The sequence below is a fragment of the Hetaerina americana genome, unplaced genomic scaffold (genome assembly GCF_022747635.1).
Source record: "Hetaerina americana unplaced genomic scaffold, ioHetAmer1.1.p SCAF_4, whole genome shotgun sequence".
Taxonomy (NCBI): Eukaryota; Metazoa; Arthropoda; class Insecta; order Odonata; family Calopterygidae; genus Hetaerina; species Hetaerina americana.
The window spans coordinates 55,520,757-55,544,007 of NW_027286985.1; the positions used below are offsets into that span (position 1 = coordinate 55,520,757).

At 38.5% G+C, this 23,251-nt stretch overlaps 1 protein-coding gene across 3 annotated transcripts in view; it reads left to right on the forward strand.

Moving 5' to 3' along the window:
• LOC139691988 (dual oxidase maturation factor 1-like) overlaps positions 1-23,251 on the forward strand; it is a 350,529-nt gene that overhangs the window by 160,831 nt on the left and 166,447 nt on the right. For all 3 annotated transcript variants that reach the window (XM_071589978.1, XM_071589980.1, XM_071589979.1), the window contains one exon: positions 13,540-13,887. In XM_071589978.1, coding sequence (XP_071446079.1) covers positions 13,723-13,887 — 165 coding nt within the window. In that variant the 5' untranslated portion in view covers positions 13,540-13,722. The remainder of the gene's footprint in view (positions 1-13,539; positions 13,888-23,251) is intronic.

Sequence of the window (23,251 nt, forward strand, 5' to 3'; positions counted from 1 at the left end):
GTATATATACGTACTTACATTTGTCATACAGGTTCCGTTCCGTTTTATTTTCTCATATCAAATTAAATAAAATGGAACAAAAGAAAAATAATTGATGAAGTTTTAGGTATAGTAAGGAAAGAGAGACGGCTGTTGCAAGAAGGAAGGACAAATAGATGAAGAAGGTACCGGTAGGCAATGGGATTCTGAAGATGCTTATATAGGCGAGAATGCTAGGAAAACGAGGCAGAGGGACGAAAAGATAGTTTGGATGAAATTAAGATAGGTAGAAATCACACATAAATAAAACCATGAACTATTGTAATATGCAATATGAGTTTAGGATTTTCTTGTGTCATGCTAGTTGGGCTTTGGAGTACGGTAGTATGTAGTACCAGAGTCCATCAAAAGTATGGCCTAAGCCGGTAGACTGGTACCTACTCGTATAATAGTAATCACTATTATCCCCATGTGTCGTGGCGCTAGCAGCTATCACTACGGCTAAACAACGTTGATCATTACAAGAAAACTGGGGAGGATTTAGTTAGTCGCAAGTCAACGATGAGTAACGCCCAACACAAACACGTTGCTATGCGACTATTGGCTAATGTAAGATGCTTGTGAATAATGGACGAAGAAAGAAGGTTCTTTTTCAAGAACTTCATTATTTATATCAGTTGCGCTTCATTTGCGAATCACTGAATTAAATATAGGAACAGAAAAAAACTCTTGTGCGTTATCGTATGGATTTATTAATTTATTCCTTAGAGGGACACATGTTCATGCGTGCGTGGGTTTATCACAATTTTTTTGATCAGGACGGGAGGGGTGAGATTTAATGATGCCAAGGTCCACGTCAACAAGAGACCGCTGACAGCGAGTTTGGAAGCAGTCGCCCGGGCACCCGTAACCCAGCAAATCGCCCTTTGAGAGTCGTGGCTTGGGAGTCGTCGGTGTTTATGCTGCATACTTTTGATAGGGGCCAGCAGGTGCCCAAACGGGAGCGCCCAGCCAATTACCATTCCGGCACCCGCGTGCCGCCGCCAATGAGAGCTCCAGATCGCGCTGTCGAATCCAGAGCGAGGTCAACCTCATTCGGTCGTTTGTCAAGTATTGGTGTTTACAGCGAATCCATTGCGTTTCCATACGGGGACTTCCGAAAATGCAAACGTGCTGATGAGACTAATTTTGTAAAAGCCATTCACATTTGAGTTGTGGCGTATTTTTCATCCTGCATTTTCGCGCGGTAACATCAGAGAAAACCCGGTTGTGTCAACTTATCTTTTAATGCATGACAACACTTTGACCCCAATTTAAAGAATGGAAAAAAGGTAGCTTAATTCATTCGTCATATGTCATAGAAATTGCCACTTAATTCAAAATCGATCTCATAGCGTAGCTCCTGTGAATCAGTATATTCAGTAATCTTCATACTCTGTCTTTTCAGCGTTGATCAGCATAAAATATTTCTTCTTAGTCAATTAATGCCATATTTTACTAATATTTATTGATTGAATACCCATGAAAAGAATTGATCATTTTTAGGAGTTATTTGAGCAATGCTATACCGATCCACGTCCAGTTGGCGTTTCTGGCATGCACAGCTTTCCTCCTGCATATGAGAGCATTTAGTATATTGCGGTGCTCAGCCTTACTTATCACTTAAATTTCTTTTTTGATGTGCACGCAAGGAATGATGAATTCTTAATGATTAATTAATTAATGCCTGTTCCTTCGACCTATCGTCCGTTTCTATTCATATGATATCATATGTACTCATTCTATGATGCGATGCAGAATTAAAGCATAAGTTTGGCCCTCAAAATCGAAATATCATTTTTTTATATCAAGAAGGTTTATATTGCCGCTCAAGATATAGTTAAATGTTTTGACTGGAAGGGTTATTTAAGGCGATTCATTAAAATTTTAAAAATATTATCGGGCACATTCATTTCCCTCCTGGCAATTATTCCAGTCTTTAGCTTTGTGACTATCGCATTTTCATATCATGTGGAAAACCAAATTTTTTCGAGGATAAATTTGATTAAGAATTTCCTTCCGTAAATTTTTAATGGTAAATTCTAAATTGTGGTTTTCAGAATTACCAATTTCTTTCAGATTACCGTTTACAGTAGACTAAAAATATAGACGTGAGAGTTTCACGGCACTATTAAGGAGAAGGAAGGACTTGGTTTGGTGGCAAATTATCTCGGTGAAGAAGGTGTGAAGGTTGTTTGCCTAAGGCTTGTGTGCTGCGGTGTCGGTGAACACCTCTCACCCAACAACTAAAGAACTTGATGGAATTATCGTGGCAGTCCACCAGACTGTTTTCAATTAATTTCGCGGGAGGTTAACCTGGGTCATAATATTCAAGGGGGTCGACGGGAGATGCGAGAAAAGGAGAGAATATTTGGGAAGGGCGAAGGGAAAGGTTAAAAGACATTAATCACAGATTTGAACCAACTGCTGTTTGGATAAATTATGTACTTTCTACAACGGGGAATTTCTATTTCCTGGGGCACTCTCTCCTTATTTTCGCTCTGTATTGACACAAAATAGATGTTATAAAATTATGTTAAATAATGTACTCTGTAATATTATGTGAAGCTATGAGGAGTAGTTGTCTTCTTTTTCGGAGTTCCTATTTTACATTTCGTGAATGCTAACTGAAGCACTAAATCACTACTAATAATATTAAGATTGGTCTAGACTAAAGCTTAAATAAAATCTTCCTTGCCACGAGTACATTTTTTGATAAGTGTGCAATTTTTATTCATTGAAAAATACTGAAGTTATATCCCAACTTAAAAAAAAAATGACTGACTTACCGTTTTGACTTCAATATTTGGTCCATTCACGAAAATCATATAGAGCATGTGGAGGTGATCCAAAAATGGTAAAATAAAGTGTTTATTTTAAATTTTTAGGCCGACATTTAAAATATTTGTTCCCCTCAAGTATTTTTTCAAGATATATTAATATTTTCACGGCCTCATTCCCATATCTTGAAACTCGGCATTTATTGTAGTGGTGACAAATATACTTCTGCATAATGAATCGGCGATTAAGCCTATGTAAGGATGTTCAAGTCCTCATCTCTATTATGCAGAGATTTTGTCTAGTTTGTATATGACGAAAACCAGCGAGAAAATTATCCCCATTTTCATTCAATCTCTATCTTTTTTTTTTAAACCTGTGAGTTAATATGATATTTCAAAGTGTAACTCCAAAAAAGTATCTAAGAACGTATTTTGACGAGTTCTCCACTGCAAATAGTATTGCGACTCCGACCCACTTTCTCAAAAATTAGAATCTCTCTGTCTCAGCCCCTCTTTCACTAGCGGCGCTCAGCAATACGATTAAATCGGGCGTACGGCATCACGGAGATCGTGTTAGCAATTATTTCCATTGATTTCTCCAACTGGTTGTGTGAACATGAATTTCCTGAGCATCATTCGGTGAAATACACGCCAACATATGTTTTTCTGTTTCTAAACATTGTCTAGAGAAAATATTTTTTTGTTAAACAACTTTTGACTAAAAAATGTATTCTTTGATACATTTTTATATTCTCTGAAAGGATGACACCTTAGTTGCCCAAGGATAAAAATACCGAAATTCTTAAGCCCCCGTATATTCTATGTTTTTTTGTTAATCTGAGAAATACAAGATTAAAAAGGGATCGAATGAATAAACAAACCGTTATATTTATTCTCCAGTTTCAATAATAAATAAATTTTAAACTAGGACTGAGCTCAGAAGACTGGAGATTAGTTTCTGTTTGACTCTGATCCATAAAAAAAGGATTAAAATACATAGGTTTTTATGCTTAGAAAAAATGTTAATATTAGTATGGTAAACAAACTAGATAACATTTTAACGCCTATGTCGTAGGTAATGTGTTTGAATTCCATTTATTTTACTCAAATTGAAACTGTGCTCCTCAGCGCTCTGCTGAGAATATTCTAAAAATGTAATGATTTATTATTTAGATGAAGACAGCGCGTTTTTCGATATTTAAAAAAATCAATTTTTCTATTACGACGAAAATACCCTCAAAATAATCTGAAATCTATTAATCTACATTTTGTATTGCACTAAACTGTATTTTGTAGATATTACCTATGCCAGTGAACAAATGTTGCCTTTAAATTCCCAATAACAGCATAGTGGAATTTCTATCCCACCTAATGACTTAAAAATATTTAAATATAATTAATAATATTTTCCTTCATTTGCTAAAATACCCTGAGCGAGAGTTCTTTTCATAATGAATGGGTCTCAGGTTTCAGATTAAAACGTGCAACGAGATTTAAGGCGTGGTATTCTTCCCATTATATTTTTAGTAAATATGGGTGAGTAGTTGATGTTTATGAATATTCCGCCGTGTATATTATTGTAAGCTATAATGCTAAAAATTGGAAGGATCTTAGTCAAAGTTCCAGAAGTTGGTTGGTTATGTGTATGCTCTCTATGGTTATATATATATATATATATATATATATATATATATATATATATATATATATATAATATTTAAGGTTATTGCTATTTCAGGTGAAAAACATTGTTTATTCAAGTATTGAATGTATGATTGTAGAACTATCAAATTTATGAAAGAGATAATTATCATATAGCATATAGCAATCTTCATTATCGATTGAATAACATAGCTCTAGCAAGTGCTCACAAGTTTTCAGAAACATTTCGATTAATATATTCTAACAAAACCATCAAATAATTTCTGATAATAAATCAAATTGTTCCGAATCCTATCCTTTGCATAAAATCACAATAGTTAAATTTTTTGCACTTTTTTCTGAAGGAAGTTTTCTCTGGGAAATGTTTTCACCCGCAGCAGTTCTACGTTTTACCGGGAAATGCTCCACCAGTCCTTCCTCCTTAATATATTCCGCCTCACGCAAATTATGATACTGCTCTGTTTCCAAATCTTCGCCTCGGCGATCTCGTGCGTGGCGGACCTTCGGGCAAGGACTCCCGTCCGAGGCGTGTCGAAAGAAATGCCAGCGCGCTCCAAAATAACTCTGTCAGCATTCGAGTCTTTGTGTCCGAATGGGAATCTCTTTATTTTTCCGAGGCAAAACGCGTGACCCACGTTTTCGTTTCGAGGAAGTGATGTCGTGCTTTTCGGGTAAAATTGCGAAAACCCAGGATAGAGAAGTTTTTGCCTCTAAGCCTCACGACCACTGAAGTTAGGATGAAAGTTGGGGATCGTCCTTTTTTACTTTGTTTAATACGTAACGGTGCGCGTGTGCTTTTGTGGAAAGGAAAAAAATAAAAGTTACGGAGGGGGAAAGGAAGAGAGAAAATATCTGCGGTTATGCAATCCTTTCCAGATAACTCAAAAATGAATCTCAATTATAGTTGAAGAGAAAGTGGCCCTACACATTGGGGAAAGATATTTACGGTTCCTCCAAGTCGTTATTTAGCACTACGTGGTTTATTAAGTTACTCGTGACACCTCATCTCGACGATCAGGGGTATGAGTCAGTAATTGAATAATGACTGTATACAGTAGAATTTTAAAATATGTTTTTTTTTTAAATCGTCCTCTAGGAAAAGAAAATATTTTAGCTGGTGCAGTTTATTTTTTGTTAGTTTATTTCCAATTATCAACTCCTCTATTCACGATTTTAACAAGCTTTATATGCGCAAATAAATTAAAAATGGGGAAGTTCTGATGACAAATGATTTTGAAATATGCATGGGAGGCGGGAGGGGAGGTGAGAGAGACCCCTGGTTACTTCCACTCAAGATTTTTGGCCTTCCTCCCCCATACATTTCGGGTACACCATAATTTGTTTTTTCTGTGAACCCAGTCATTTAAACTCGCCAAAGGACATGCGGTGGAAGAAAATGGCAATCTCATCAAATGGGGAGGGAAAAGAAGAGGAAGGTAATGATTAGTGAGGAAAATTTGCTTTTCATCCGTTGAGTAGATTTTAGCCTGTTTGTGCTCATGAAAGCGTGGCTGTTAGAATTCTAAAAGTATTCTGGCCTGTGTTTTATCAAAGTGTTAGCCCTCCGATTTCAAAACAATGTTCGGGCCCTTGTTAATTTGGTCTAGGAGATTGAAGGATTAGATAATACTTTAGTTTTTCAAATTTAATTTTTTCAATTAACTAATATTTTGTGCATTTGTCTTTGAAACATTCACATTACATGCGTGTTGCACTTCAGATAAAGTGGTATTGTGCATGACAAAGGTGAAAATTAAAGTTAAGGTTTGGTACTTGAAAACAATTTCTTCCCACGTTTATTAAAGTAGTGAAGAGTTCTTACATTGTGAAAATATAGTTTTTAGAAGTCTACTTCCTTCGAGACTTTTCTGAAACTGGCTTTGTAAAATGAGTTACAAGTATTATCTCATATCATCTCGTCAAGGAGCGCCTTTTCTTTCATACAATACCCTTGGAGTGACGTGTAAAAATGTATTTAAAAAACGATTTTCAAATAAAGAGACGAAATAAGTTTTTCAAATCATCTGTGCGGATATTTAATTGTTAATACCGCTGCAATAATTCCAAGTTTCTCGAATGTTCCTCACAAAAACCAAAGCTAGCAATTTGATTTGAGGCTTTATCGCAAACTACAATGACTTTGAATGGAATTCATTCAACAGTACATCTACGGAGGTTTGTGCTGCATCCATTGATAATGTTTCGCAAAAAAAACACTAGCAATGGTCGAAAATTAAATGGTAATGTTACGGTATGCGCTGCTGTGTAATGGACGAACAATTAGCTTCTCGCGATAATTACGATGAAGCCTGATGTAAATGAAAAAATGTACATTCGTACAAATATGCTGGACCGTAACTTGTTATCCTCTCCCTCGGCCAATAAGTGTTAACTATCCAACAATCCCGATATTTCCGTCGAGATATTTTCCGCCGGATATTTTCTTACTCAGCGCCAAGCAACAGGGGCTGTGTGTGTACCGACTTGTTCGGCCGGACTTTCCTTTTCGATCGATACTCGCGGCATTTCCGTTTGCTCCATGCATTATTATTTCGCATCTGCACCTGGTCTTTCTCCCTTCCCCAGACACCACCCCCCTCCCCACTCCCCACCCTCCTCCCTTCGATCCCGCCCCATCTACCCCTCCTTCCTCCACCGCCCCGTAATTTCGGGCGAAAGTTTCGTCCTTGGGAGAGAGCGGGTGATCTTGACAGCGACTGTGGCGGCGCGACTGTCGAGGCCCTCCGAACCGGAGCCGGGGCCGCTGGGAAGGAAAAGGGCACTCCCTGAAATTGAAGGGAAAAAAATCTTGGCGGCGTGCAGAAGGATTGCGGAAGAAAATGGATGAACTTACCAGAGGACGCCGTTTAAGCGGCCATTTGCGTCGACTCCTCTCCGACCAATGGTCTCTCTTATTCTCTCGTTCGGGAAAGGACGCGGTATCGAAAGACCTTCATGGGAATGGAGTTGGTTGTCTTTGGAGAGCTATTCCTAGCTTCGATTAGTGAGAAAAGGATTTGCATTGTACATGGGTATACCCAGTTTTGTTTCTGAGAACGTTTCCGAGTCCAAAATTTTCTAGCGCTGCCTTGATAATTCAGGACCAGATATTTTCAAGGGAGTGCTTTCCATTTTAATCCTGTCAAGTTGGTATGTTTAAATAATTGTATACTTAAAATAATTCATATATGTAATGCAGTAATCCTGAATAATACCGTTGATTTTGTGCTGAGCGCAACTTCACTGAGCCTGTTTACTTTTTTCAGTATACTTTACGCCTGCTAATTTCTTCTGCAATGGCCCCAAATTAAAGCTCCACTAGCATAGCAAACAGTGTCCATATGCAGCCAAATGGAACGCACTAGTACATGTCTAACGCTAACCAACCACCATGACCTTACGCCCCTGTGCCTGAACATTCATCACACTGAGTTGATCGTTAGAATAATTTTTGGCGGGATATACTTAAAGGCGGGATATTCAAATTAGGAGAGGCAAGTCAATGGATATATGGAAATCGAGTGAAAACAGTCGGTCTTCCAAGTTATTCGCTTGATAGAAGTTCATCAATATATGAGGTTTACCTATGTAGAGAAAAACTTCTAACGATAAAAGACAAAACTATTATAGAACTATTGTGGTAGAGGCTCAAGCAAAAAATACAAGTACTGAACTTAAAAATCATAGAGGCTGCATAGATATGCGCTCGAGTGAAAGGTGAATAAATATCCAAATTTGGAATGGGTTGGCCATTTCCAATCGGGCATTATAGGTTTGAACTCCGGGGTCCACAAGGCATTTCTTACGATACGAGTGGCGCAGCGTTAGTCCAAATTGAGTGAAAGATGTAAAATTGGTGAGCGTATTTAACTCCCTAAATAGGAAGACGTCACAACGTTTTCGTCAACACCACTTTCGCTCGCGGTCAAATCAATTAGCGTGTCCTTGTCCAACCTTAGGGCTCACCTCAGAGACCTTGCGTTGGATGGCCATTCTCGTCGTCCCTCGCAGATAACCAATCTTTTCCACGAAGTTCATGATTTTTTAAGGGAAAAATAAAATGGAATCCACAATATGGTAGGTTTGATAATCTTGATAAGAAATATTTTCAGTAGAAAATAGCATCAGCTTTAGGTAGGTTAAGGAAGGAACTTGAGGCAGTCTTAGAGAAGGATTTCATGAAGAAAGACAGTTGGAGAAAAATGATGATGAAGCTAAATTTGTTGAATTTAATCTTGTATCATGCAATCATCATTTTTCACAAAACTTAATTCTTCTCGCAGAAGTCATCGATAGACATCAATATCACGAAAATTCCGGGAAAATGTTATAAAACGAAAGTTATTTAAACTCAGTATATTAAAACCCATTTCGAGCCCATTTCCCATAGTTAACACTCAAGTTTACACCATTAAGCTATTTGAGTCATTTTAGCAAATTAAAAACAAAATAATCATTGGATCCATTAAATAGTCTACAGTCGCTAAGTCTTTTAAAATATTATAATTTAGAAATGTGAGGGTATTCCTTGTTGGCAATTTTTTTCCTTTCAACTAGTAATATGCGTTTCAATCGAACATTACTCTTTCCTCTACCGTACAATAGAGCAAATAATAGAATCACATTTTCCAAAATGGCACGGCAAATTAAAGTGAAGAAGTAAATAAACCCTATACGAAATTATTTTTCAATACCTACTACACCTTTTTCATAATGATGTATTGAAATTCCAAACAATCCTAATTATTTACATACCCTGCATTATTAAGGGACGTGATTGCGGAGTTTTGAATCATGAATGACTGCGTTTCACTCCCAACCTCTCTGGCAATAATCATCTTGAAGGAAAACTTCCGCAATCCCCGAAGGACTTATGAGCGTGCACTCTTTCCTTACCCTAAAACCATCAAACTTCACCTTGAGAGAAGGTTTAAAAAGAGTCCCGCTTCCGTTTCGTCACCCAAGACAACGCCTCGTCACGGACATCGACGCGCGCCCCACGGTTGTCCGTGACGTCACGTTACTTTGAGAAATATCGAACGCACTACTACTCGCTGACCATTCGCGGGTTCCCATTTCGTTGGCACGCGAGACGCATGCCATGTGTCACGTACAGCCAACAGTTATAGGTCAGGGTCAAAAAGAGTGTTTGGAGATGTATTCCTTATTTCCCCCCTACTCTCCCTCTCTCTCTATTTCACTCTCACTCCCTTAATCTCTTCCCTCCCTACGCTTAATTTAACATTCCGCGGAGACCTTTGAAAAATGTAGGTCGATTGACAGTGAAAACAGATTTCCGCCGTGTCCAAGTGTGGTGCGGGCGGCTTCAAGTCTCACCTGCCCAGAACCGCGTGTGGGCAAAGGGACTTCTCGCACTTTCTTAGCATCGTTCACCGATGATGTATTCTTTCCCCATCTCGTCGTCATCCTCCCTTTCAACAGATTCTGTCCATATCCGTCGATGAAATCTCCTCGTGGAGATCTCTCTAGTGTTGATTAAATCACTGACAGTGAAAACTCTCCCTTTTTTCCCTCTACTGTCTCTTTCTCTCCTGCTGGTTCAGGTTGCCGGGTGAAAAGATTGACGCTACTCCGATTGGTGAGGGACAATTTTCTCTTTCTCTTAGGCAAGCGAATGTGGAAAAAGGAAGGTTTCGTCGTTTTGCCGAGATGACAAGGCTCTTCTGTTGATTGAATGGTTTGATTACCTATGCATAAATGCGGAGATTTCGATGATGTGATCTGAGTCTTGCACTAACGTATCAATCAGTTCTGGAACAAACTTGGAGGCATGCTAGTTAGATGATCTCTGCGAAAACAATTTTGTGTTGTCCGGAAACAAGGCAAGCTTCAACAACTGTTTTTTTCCCATTCTACTTTTCATATGAAAGGCAGTAAAAGCAGTGCTTTTAAGCTGATACGAAATAGTTAAGACTACCTCAAATTAAAGTAGCATGATATACCTTTGAAGATACAATGACTACCCACCGAATTTTAAATGTATAACTCTGTCAAAAAATTTGAAAAAATAAAAGAATCCGTTGTGAATACAGTAAATATGTCATGGTTATTGCTTCAAGAAATCTTATGTCACTTGTATACATCTTCTTTAATTTAGTGAATTGCATTGAAATTGCGTATTTTCGATATTGTATTATTTGTCATTGGTGGTATATTATGTATCATTTTACATTAGGTTACATGGAATTACACTTCTTTCTATCTTATCCAGTTGCCCATGAACAAACAAGAGGGAGATATAGTTTGACAAAAATTATTGAATGATAAAATATTGTAATTTACTGTAAGTTATATTTCCATCAAATAAATTTGCGCTGCTTTATTGCATTTTTGGAGATATTTTAAAATTGAATCAACAGTCAACCTACGGGTGAGGACCTTGAAGAACAGGTTTATTCAGGGACTGTGTATAAATACCGTCGACGGCCTTCAGATTTTTGGTACCTGTCTCTGCAACGGTGAGCAAATTTGAGGAAAAGCTGTGGTCATTTTTACCTCGTACCGCTCAAATTTACGAACGGGAAAATTTAACGTGATTCATATTCGAATAATTTTTCGTGCGAGATTATTTTGCACAAGGTGAAGATGACTGAGTCACTGGTCGAGTGTCATTGTCGAAGGGAAATTGAGAAATTAGGGCTCCAAATCCGGTTGGAAATAGGCAGTAGCTTGCTACTACGGCTGAAAATAGTTAAAAAGCTGGTTGCATTTTTTTCAGATTACTCTCTTGGCGCGAAATATATAATCAGAGTGAAGATCTGATGCCAATTAGCAAATACGTCTTTAATTAAACGCTGGCTTGCATATTAAATAGGCTGTAATATTAAAAGAATTTTTTTTCAATATTGTATTTTGATTTAGAGTTATTTATTGAGATCTGCCCCCATTGTTGGAATATAGCTGTGTTAGACAATTAAAAAGTGATAAACCAACGCCTCGGGGGCAGTTCCAAAGCATGTACCGTTGGTAAAAAAGTGATGTCCGCAATCGTTCTACTATTATTTAAATTAAGGACTTGGAAAGCGGCACAAGGTCATCCAGGAGGATCAGATCCGGACGGAAACTTCCAAGTCCGAAAAAATTAAGCACGCCTTCATGGCCGTTTGAATAATGCGTCGTCGCAGGGATTCCTGTAAAACGATGATTCCCTGGAAAATTTAAGTATTAAGTATTCACTGGTGTTGCTCAAACTAATTCCCGTAAGCATCGTCGAGCATTAGTATGTCAATTACACCAATACACCATCTTTCATACTGTTAACATATTCATCATAAAGCGATAATGCAGGTTCTCGATGAACATTTGGACAGTTTTACTCCGGATAACACTTGATGGTGGATGACTTTTCAACTATGTTCTATGGATTTTTATTTCTCTGTTGCTCATCTAAGTGTGCATAGTACCTAGATTTAATTCACGTCAAGACACTTATGAGTGCGGTTGGGAGATATTTTAGTTGGTAACCCAAGAGCCGGGTTAATGTTTTGCACCTTAAATCTATTTATGAGACATTATTTCTTCATTAGGAAATTACCTCTTGATACTAATATTTAAAGTGATTTAGAGTTAATAAAAAAATTAGGATAGGGAAAAAATTATCTTGAGTGTTGTTCAAACGAATTTCATATTCATCTTAAGCAAGTATTTTTTGCTTCCAACAATAATTTTATTTCATAACAATATTACTCTATTTATTTATAATTACTCTAAGAGTGGTTTTCATCCATGTCTGCAACACATTTAAGCATTCTACCCTTGCTTCTGACAGAGTCATAAGAATCACAAGAATGTCAATGCCCTAAATTCGGTCTACTATATCTGTTGAAAATCACATTGAAATGGTTCTTGTATGAACTATGTACTCCGAATAACCTTTTTGACTGTGTTTTTTCCCCTTTAATACTTCAAGGATAGTCTAAAAATCCGTAAGGGCTTCTCAAAGTGTTTCCGCAAGAGCGTGTGAAGTGTCTCCGAATCAAACACTATACCTGTACTATATGCATTATTCATATTAGCATTTTATTTCTACAATATATAGTGTGTATGTTTAGAATTGGTCATATATTAACCATTCATTAGAATTTTAGAAGAAATATAATCAAATTTATTAAAAAACTACCCATAGCCCTTTGTACACCTCGGGTCATAACTCTTCTCTTTGTGTCGTCTAAGTAACTTGAATCACCCAAAATACAATCTGTCACTCATGTCGTCAGTTTGACAGAACAATCATTTATTAAAAGCGTCCTGATAGGCATGGAGACAGTATAGGTTTGGAAAGAAATTGTGGATGAAAAATAAAGTCCAATCTGATGATGTTATCCAATGAGTCAGCATTGGGAAGTGAAAAACTGTGAAAACATTAATCCTCTCTTGCTCAAACGTAGAGTCTAAAAGTGTTTGTGTTTTTTCATGTTTGAATATCTAGTTGCCATTATAATTCAACTGATATGATTAGTGTAATTCAGTTTTAAATTGTAACGATACACTAGAGCTTTAATTAGTCATTACAACGTAAAAGTCGGAGAGTTTGATAGTACGGTGGTGGCAAAATTCCAGAGGGACTGCAAAACTTTATTTCATTTATTTTTATCTGGGTTATCAGAAAAGGTTTCCCTTAAGCATTAATTGTTTCAATGCATTTATTCGACTTGCCAATTGTTTCATTCCTATGAAAATTGTGCGATATTATAAATGAGTGAACATAACATTCATCCTTATATCTTCAAAAAACGGAATTCCCAAAGTACGTAAATTAATAATGAGACTTAGAGAATTAGAAATAAATGAAATTACCACCTTAGATTTACCACATGATGTCCTCATTAACACATACCTGCATATGTATTTCCCCATATACGAAGTCGATCTCAATTGCTTCTCTCTTTATGTCTCCTTTCTTCACAAACCTATGGGAAGTATCAACTAATTAATGAGAGTTACACGTATTTCATTCATTTCCAAGAAAAGCATTAATTTCCAATAACATGTTATGGTAAATCATTAGATAAACTTTAATGATATATTAATGAATATTGTGCGTTTTTTCTAATTACAGTTGGACCCAGAAATCGTGAGACCTCCTGCTCGTACTTTAAGATTGTGACCAAGCCGATCATCACACATCGAAGGACTATTAAAGAACCGAGAGGGGGTGTGAGACGTGGGGAGGTCTGCGGGAGACCGAGCGGCAAGAGGCGTGACCCCAAAGAGTGGACTTTAAGCGTCCGCCCCAGGAGCCATGAAGGGCTGGTTCGACGCTTTCAGGAGCGATGGAGGACCGACGCTCTACGCGTACAGCAACCGGACACCGGTCACCGGGGACGTCCAGATGGTGGCAGTGTGTGTCGTCTTCTTTGCCATATTCCTGGCGTTCCTGCTGATCTTCCCCGGAGTTAGGAAAGAGGTAAGTCTTTCGGAGAAAATGCCTTTAAATGAAAATTACCACCTTGCGAGGAATCGCGGGGTGGTTAGGACAATGCAGACTTCTGGTACATTTCACGTCAATCGATTGGAACAGGATATAATAATCAAATTAGCATTGTATTGAAAGTATATCCCTAGGTTTTACTAATCCAGTGGGGCAAGTAATAGAAAATCATTTCAATACCCATGCATATATTAGGCTTGAATACAGAGGCGCATGAAATGGATATATGACGCCAAATATGACGATTGGAAAAGCAATTTAAGGGTTATTTGGACCGAATTTGAGAAATGAATTAATATTTCCGTTAAATATTTGATCAAAGGTGACTTAAAATTTTTGAAGAAAGTTGGAGATACATTATTTCTAATTCATACGCTGGAAATAGTCTTACAGGATAGATTAAATAATATCCTTGAGGTGTCCACGTTTGAGAACTTCACTGAAATATCCAAAAACTGTGTGAGTTGTTGCAACATGTTCACCAATGTTTTTATTACGCAAAGCGCATGAAATATTTGGAATTTTATTGAAGTTGTACCAAACGCCAATATGTAACTGAAAAATGTATCCATTAAATTCCATCCGATTTTATTAGAACTTGTGAGAGGCGGATAAGTCTTGCATACTGGTTGAACTCAAATATGTTACGACCTGAAGGAGTTCACAATTTAAAAGCTCTGCATGCGTGTTTATCCACGGCATGTGCCAGTAGTCAAATTTTATGCGCGATACTAATTTTATCGCTGATATCTACGGAAGTATACGCGTACATTACGACACACGCAGTGCTCGTATTGCAGCGCTCAGGCGTTACCCGTCACGGGTGATTCGGTTCATGAGCACCTATCCCTGAGTATTATAGTAGCCTCAAAGGAAGGGATACGCAACATTTCCTCCTCTCATATTCACCCGTTGACGTAAAAGGCAATTGAATGAGGAAATACGTACTTCATTTCGTCCCGAAAATGTGATGCGTGAAGTGTTCCCATCACGGACGAGTATTACGCAACGTTAACTGCGCCGTGACAGAGTGGCCAAACGTACGGAACATTATTTACCCTGGAAGAGATTAGAGTGGTTGCTTTCAGAGCAACTTTCCCAGAAAAGTAAAGTTTAAAAGCTGGCTGATCGTTTCACTTTTGTATTGCACTAATGAGTGCCCTCCTCTGCACTTTCACCGTCAAATGATGACGGATCTCGAATCGTACTCCCTCATTCGGCTCTCAAGTGTCTCTCGTAAATTGGTTACCATTATTCGGAATTTCTAGAAACGAAGGTAAAGGAAGTTAAATAATATTTCGAGAGAAATGTATCCGGGTGATAGTTTTCCTCTGCCACTTTAAAAGTTACAGGAAGGAAAGGAAAGAAAACGACCGGAATCGTAGCTTATAACTTGGCGTGACCTGTGTTACAAATGAGATACGGAGCACAATCGAAAATTTCTCATGAAATCCAGGAACAACTGGATTATGCTCGAAGAGAAATTATTCTCATAACTTGGAGACGTTCTTGTTGAGGAAAATTTTCAATGATACGGTAAGGAATAAGAGACAAAAAATTCCATCGGCTTCAACTTGTACTTCAATTCACTTTAGCGTGCGGGTATCAAAAGTCATTTTCAGAACCCTTTCTCTCTCGCCATTCCAATTTATTTTAATTTTGAACCTGATTTCACGTTTCAAATCAATTTTGAGTTGTAGTAGATATCTATTTACTTACTTTTTATATGTCTCCGAGAAACTTTTATCTAACTTTTGGGAAACCTTCACACGTCTGTGATGCATTAGTTGTACTCGATTTATTGATAGACGGAGGCATTAAGGTGATTCATTTGATCTATTTACGGTCGTATTTATCTATTCATGCGTCGTGTTAATATAAAAAAGAATCTCCTTTGGTGTTTATTTTAATGTTTTCAATTGGTTTATCATACCTATCAATGGCTTAATATTTTTAACCTTGGACTTTGGGGTAAAATTGGCTCATATTACAGCTAAATTACTCATAAAAATAGAAAAAAAGTAATTCATATTGGTTGTTTATGTTGTCCTTATGGATAGCCTTAGAGAAGAAGATACAAAGGATTAGAAAAGATACTACCTTGCTTTAAATAAGTCAGCAGATGAAATAAAATAGTTGCTGTTGATTTATTTGTTTCATTTTCATGAATTTATAGAATTATTGTGAATTAAAAATAAATGTAAAGGAAGCATATACTCTGCCCTGTCCACCAGGAAAGAGTTACGACCTACTTCATATTAAATATGAATAAATACCTGTAAAAATGTTTAACCTTGTTTGAGCAGACATTATAGCATTAGACTTTTGATTCGCGAGTCCTTAAATATGCCGTCAGAAAATTCAAGAGAGATATCGGAATAGGTTTGCTTTTTGTAAGCCTCATCTCTCACTAGACTGCCGTTAAAGTATAAGTTCCATATATAAGTATAAGTATATAAGTATAAATATCCATTAAGAGGTTTCATTTTCATAGTCGATTGAAGCAACAAACTTTTGTTTATTCAGAAAAATGAAAAACGAATAAGTTTCGTGCGGTGATTAAACACTTCTATTTCAAATGTTTTGCATCGAAAGATATCAAAGCTAATTTGGATGAAGCTTATGACTTCTGCTACTGCTCATGTGTTTGCGACTGTTTATGATGGGCAAGTGAATTAGAGCATGATCGACTATCCACGAATGTTCGGGACGTGCAGTGGAGATGACTTCCTCAGAAATAATTGATATCATCCGTGATATGGTTTTGAGGGATCGACGAGTCAAAGTTCGCGAAATAGTTGAGGCCACAGGCATATCACAACTTACACGTAGTTCTTTCAATTTTACACGAAAAACTGGGCGTGAAAAAATCCCCTCAAGATGAGAGCCGTGTTTTTTCTCGTGGAGAATAAACGCAGTCTTGTGATCGATGCGGAGGCTCGTTTGGCGTATTCCCATCGTAATCCTGACCAGTTTCTTTGTACATCACGTTACACGTACTCGTACTCTGCATACATGGACATTATCTTGAAATAAAATTAGCAGTGTAAGCAATGCTACCGATATTTACAGAATATATGAATATGTTTTTTCATATTCCTCCCCTGATAAATCCAATTCATAGAAGTTATGATTTAGTTATCATTAATTTTAAATATTGTTAACCTTTCATAGATTGAACACTATGCTGGAATAAATTCAGAAGTGATTAATGATAAAGACCACATGATGTAGGCAGGTTTGTTTTTGGATATTATAATTTGAACACCAGAAGGTTTGGACTTCTGAGGATTTTATAGGTGTGCATTTTACGCCGTAACTCTCTATATGGTATTAATCCCTCTTTTCGCTTACTCATTTCATTTCGCAAATGAAATAATCTATGGCGGCAGAAATCTCATTGACATTCGCACAGAGAAGTAAGTGTCTGTTGGTTCTCGAGCGGAGAAAACCGTCGTAGATCCGGTATGGGGGATTCCATGAAGTGACGCCATGGACATAAGCACCTCAAGACGCCTGCAAGTTCATGAAAGATGAAGAGGTAGAGAAAGCGGGCGGCGGATGGGGATTGAATAAAGGCCTCATGCCGGCAAGATCACGACCGCTCGCGGGCGATGGGAGTAAAACCCCCGGAGGGGCGAGGGTGCCTCCGAACCCAACTAAGGGGCGGAGAACGACGAAAAGAGCGATCCGGCCGACGCGAAGAAAGTAATAAAATCGAGGCGCAGCCTGGATTTATTGGCCGTTCAAAAATAATATATTTCGATTAATCAACGCCATCTATCACCTAGCCCAGAGACCGCGCTCTTTCGCGGGGCGCGTGACTTCCTTCACCTCCGTTCCACCCAGTACAAACCCTCCAACACGCCCCACCCCGGTCTCTCCACAACCTTCCCCACCACTACCCTCGTACGACCGGCGAAAGGAAGAACGGGTGTGAAGAGGTCAGGAGATGATTCCCCTCCTGAGAACGTCTTGGAACCAAGGGTAGACAACCCCATTGGGGAGGAAGTTAGGATAGCAATAATTATCATTAATGAAGGAGTCGTCTGACAGCTATGGTCATTTTTTTCTTCAGGGATTGTTGGATACTTTGGTAGATATAGGATGTTCAGGTATTGAGGAAAGAAGGAGAAAAACTCGGCCCTGGCATTAGCCTATCTTGACAATTATCGCCAAGGGTTCCGTCGTCTCTTTCAATAGACGGAGGCTTCACTTGAAATGCTCTCCACCTAGCAATCCAAGTGAGGAAGAGAAGATGGGGAATCTCTGAAAAATCCTGCAACCGAAAGAAATCAAATCCGTGGTATAAGGAGATGAATTCAGTATCCTAGCTACCGTACCAACCCAATCCCTGGAAGGTATGATATTCTTGAGTTTTAGCACCGTAAGAGTAAGTAAATACCGGTCTCGCGGGAGGAAATGGCATGACTTTGGCCTATGCATTTCACACAGAAGTTTGGCTTCCTTGGTCCGTCATCGAAGGTGGACAAGTGATTTGATATTTTTTGGAAATCCAATCCTGAAGTCCCTGAAATATACTGGAAATTGCGTGGTTTTCTTTGCTATTTTTTCCCAAATAAAACTCAACTTCTCATGCTTTCTACACCTTTGAAAAATTCTTCCTTTTTTTGCAACCTCCGATAATCACTTCTTTTCCCGCTCCTCTCAGATTTCCCATTTGTCTCAGCTATCATATTTAACAATTCTTCGTGCACATGTTTTCCTTGCCACTAAGCTTATTTTCTTCATTCTTTCTTGTGCAGCAGTAAAAGGCTGCAATCCATGCCTAATCCTTTTCCTCTAGCAACAAGTTTTTTAAGCATACATTTTCAAATATCGCATGGCATTCACACTATTGCAGCAGCAATGTTGGGTGACAGCTATATTATTTAATGGCGTGCAGGTAGATCATTCCATCTTTTCTCTGCAGATTATATCGATTTACGATATTAGCATTAAAAATATTCTCGACATTTCTAGACAAAACATAGCAAAAGTACGTAGTTACGCGATATATTTACACCAATCTTCGATGTATTAGGATAACTCAGAGCTCTCTAGGAGGCCCCTTGAGGGATAGCCGACTATGAATAGGGAGAACTTGTATTCCTCCCAGAATATATCTTGAACTTTCAAAGGTGGCGTCGTCCCGCAGACGGTCGGTGGTATCCGTGGACGGATTGTGGATGTTTCCCGTCAAGCGGCTGGCCGCCTCGCGTGCCATCGCCGGGGTGGGGTCGGCGAGGGCAGCAAAAGGAGTGGGGAAGGGGGGGATTGTATAGATAGGCGCACGATACTACTCATAAGGAGGTGTGGGATGGTTGGTAGAGGCGGAGAGAGTGCTCTCCCCTCCGTGCTGCGGTGAGCACTCGAGGCGTTAGCTAAGGTCGTCCAAGAGAAAGTGACGTCGGAGAGTGAGGAAGGCAGGGTGTCGTGGTGGGAAGGGACGAAGAGAGTGGATGTGTATGTGTGCAGGGGAAGGGGAAGGGGTGGGGAAGGGCAGAGGGGTGAGACTGGAAATATTACATGAGAGAGAGAGAGAATAAAGAAGAGAGAGAAGGAATATTGTAAAAGGAAAGAAAGCACGCTCGATGCTTTTCGAGTCGCCGATGGATTGGGGTGGGAAGAAACAGGCATCGGACGAGGAGCCGAAGAGCTTAAGGTTGTTTTCTCTAATGGGGGAAAATTATTGACACGGAAAGGATACTGTGCTCATGACGGAGGGGGGATGGATGAACGGGCGGAGGGAGGGGTGAGGAGGGTGTTGGTGATGTAGTCGGGTAGGGGGGAGATAGGGGGGAAAAGTGGGTAGGAATCCGGCCATGGGTTGGAGACGCCTTCGGGGATGATGCAAAACACTTTCCGCCCTTCTTCCGAAAAAAAAATATAATTGGAAATCGAAAGTTTTTCATATTTGCGCAATAGTTTGGTTACTTAGAGCGATAACACGGTTTGAATAACACGTTAAATCCATTGCAGTGCGGATCATAACAAGGTGAAATTATAGTCTCGCCCTCTATCGGAATCAATGTTTTTCCCAGCGGACATCGTAATTTGAACGGAAGACTGATCGATAGGCTATTAAGACATCAAGGAGGGGCATCAAGGTGTGCATCACGTATTACTTTAGAGAGGGCACCAGAGGGTGTCTGGAATCTCCTGCAGGGCTAGAGATTCTTATTTAAAAATTACATTTCTTGAATGTTTCACGAAAGGATTTGCTACACGCAGCTAATCATTCAGATTTAAATTCTGGTAGAGCTAAAAAATATATTTCCCTAGTACTAAGAAAGCTATCGCCGACGTTTTTTTCTTTAGGAAAGTAAGTATATTGCTGCAGTATAGATATTAATTCAGTTGACATTTACTAATGTTTCTTTTTATTCACATTATAAAGTATGGAACTATATTTGATTGATTTGGTGATTTCCTAGTATTTATCAGCAGTTTTAAATCTATGGGTATTTCCTATAATTTTCGAGAACATTTTTCTCATGTCTTAATGCACGCTCTAATGTCTGCATTTCTCCTGCTTGAGTTAGTTCAAACCAGAAAGCTCCCGAGGGGTGTTACAGTCCTCAATACGGGCCATTCATGCATATAATATAGCTTCCGGGGCGCAGAAGTGCCGAAGGAGGTAGCTCGAGGCGGATAAGTGAGGTTATTACTGCAAAATATTTTATGGATTGAAAATTAGAAATCATTCCTCTCTGATGCAAGCGCTATTTCTCTTAGGCAGAGTGAGAGATATATGTCCCCTGTAGCATGTATTTTGATAGTCATTCTCTTGAAGGCTAAAATTAATTTTTGATTCGTATTTTCTTAAGGTTCCATTGTTTACATTCATGAAGTTTTACAATCTGAGGCCAGCTGACCGCAGCCTTGCATTCTATCATATCCAATGATAATTATGTCATGGCCGACAGCTGCTATTTTAACATCTTTCTTTATTTTTCGAACGTATTTTCCCTCCGTCTTTCGCCCGAAATATTCCACAGCCAATCTTTTATCTTCCTGAGAAATCTACTCCATCCCACTGTCTCTCCATTCCACCCAGCTTTTCTTTTCCTTGTAGTATTCCATATGACCTTTCACTCTTCTTCTCATCTTTATTCCTCCTTGTTTCTTATTTCATTTTTATCATCTAGTTTTAATACCAATTCTGTGAGTAACATCTCGACAAAATTCTCCCTTTTTCTATCTGGAAATGTAGCTCGCTGATAAATTGTGTCAGATAGATGCTTTCTGTGGAATTTTCTGTAGAATGTCCTATTCTTGTTCTTAATTCTCTGAAAAGTACTGTGAATCATGGTGGTGAAGCATAGTGCAGCATAGGATGCCAAAAGTAGATCCCCAATCTCCATCATTAAATCTCAGAGGCGTAATTTAGGAATGTCAGGGGAGGGAATCCTTTTCCGCCCCTTCATAGTTTAAGATATTCAATTGTGCAAATATGCCATATAAACAAATAGAAGAGTGTGTAAATTAATATGAAGCAAAAGCTATACGTTGAAACTAAAAATTTTTGAAAAATAGATTATGGTTAGCTTAAAGAGGAATTAGGAGGTGGTATGCCAAGTGACCTATCGAACGAGGCTTTCCGTAAGAAAAAATCTTTCTACCAGTCTGGTAAAAAAAAGTCCATTCGCTTATATACGTGTTGCTCGTGGAAGGGAGATAATGTGTACGGAAGCAAGAATGTAGGCTGCAAGTGCATTTTAATATTTGAAAGTCTTCTCATGTTCATTGCCATAGTTCTAAATAATTTGACGTAAATCTATACTAATTTTCATCATTTATCAAACTATGTCATATTAGTTGTATTCATTATCTATTATGTATCTATTATGTGTTAATTAACTATTATGTATTGAAAAATCTGTTTAAATAATACTTACTGTATGCCTTATCTACTGTTTCAAAAATAAATTTCCAAATTGTCTTATGATATCGGCAAAGTATTCAGTAGGTACACAACCCTCGAGCCAAGGGATTTAGTTGAGTGAATTCCTAATCCTACTAACGGTTGTGTGAGATTTTAAACTTTAAGCTCGCGGAGTTCCTTTCACTAAGATTAGTTTGATAGTTAAAATTGATTTTCTTGAGCTCTGGCCCATGAAGTTATGACTTCCTTGGCAAAATTACTAGTTTCATTAAAGCAATATTATTTTTGATTTCGCAATCTGTTGCAAATGCCTCCTTATCGAGTTCTAAAAGAGTGAAAAGGTAATGAGTTTTAATGGTTATTACAACCGGGAACACACAAGTGACCAAAATTTAAACTTAACTCCACTGAACTGACCAAATCTAATCAATTCCTTTTTCCCTTTATTCCTTGGTATTTGGTTCAATGTTCAAAAGCCATGTCCTCGTGATAAAATATTTTATGCTAAATGCACTAAACCATAAAAAAGACGTTAAATTCTCACAAAAGTATGCATCGCAATTCCACGAGCTCATTCACATGCACTCATTCAACTCATATATCTTAGATTCGACGATTTTGGAAGAATTACCAATTCCAAGAACAAACTGAACGCGACTCGTAGTGCGAAACGTGAGATAATTTTCTTTTTTAGGTACCAAACCAAACTTGCAGCTTCTGGAGTTTCAACCCTAATTAACAAACTCGTAGAAGTCCACTCAGTACGTTTACATCATTTCTCATGATCGCCAACCCCAGATTTGGCCTGATGCAGCTCTCCACTTGATTCACCTCTCGGCTAACCACTAGGCTTTTCTTCACTTTCACGTCTCTCCCTCATTCTTCCCGCGTATCAATTACCCCGCGGTCCATAACCGTACGCACAAATGTTCTCAGCTGTTGAGAGCCTCCCACGATAGCTACCAGCCAGTTTTGGGGAGGTATTTTTCCCGTTGATATACTACGAGCTCGGAATGTCGCGTCTCATGGAAGGTCGCTGCTGCTATCAGACGAAATAGAAAGTAAACCATCAACGTTGACTAGTGTGGGATAAACGGGTGGATCTGGAGACGGAGAGGATGAATTGGATGTGAATGCAAGGGAAAGTGGGGAAAAGGAATAAAAAGATTTGAAGCGACCGTTCGCTTAACGTGCTCCCGCATTACGCCCTTAAGCCCTAACGAGATATTATGCCGACGGCTAGTCAACCTTTTTCAGGCGATGCGGACGACATAAGTCGTCATTGATCGACAGCCAGGCAGTGGTCGCTTTGGAGTCAACTTTTAGACGTTAACTTTCCCTACTTTTACATTTTCTTCCTTTTCAAGGCAAAAACAATTTTCTCTCACGACCTATTCGTTTGAAAATATTCTCTCCTTGAATTCAAATGCCAACTCCCATGTTCCGTTTAAA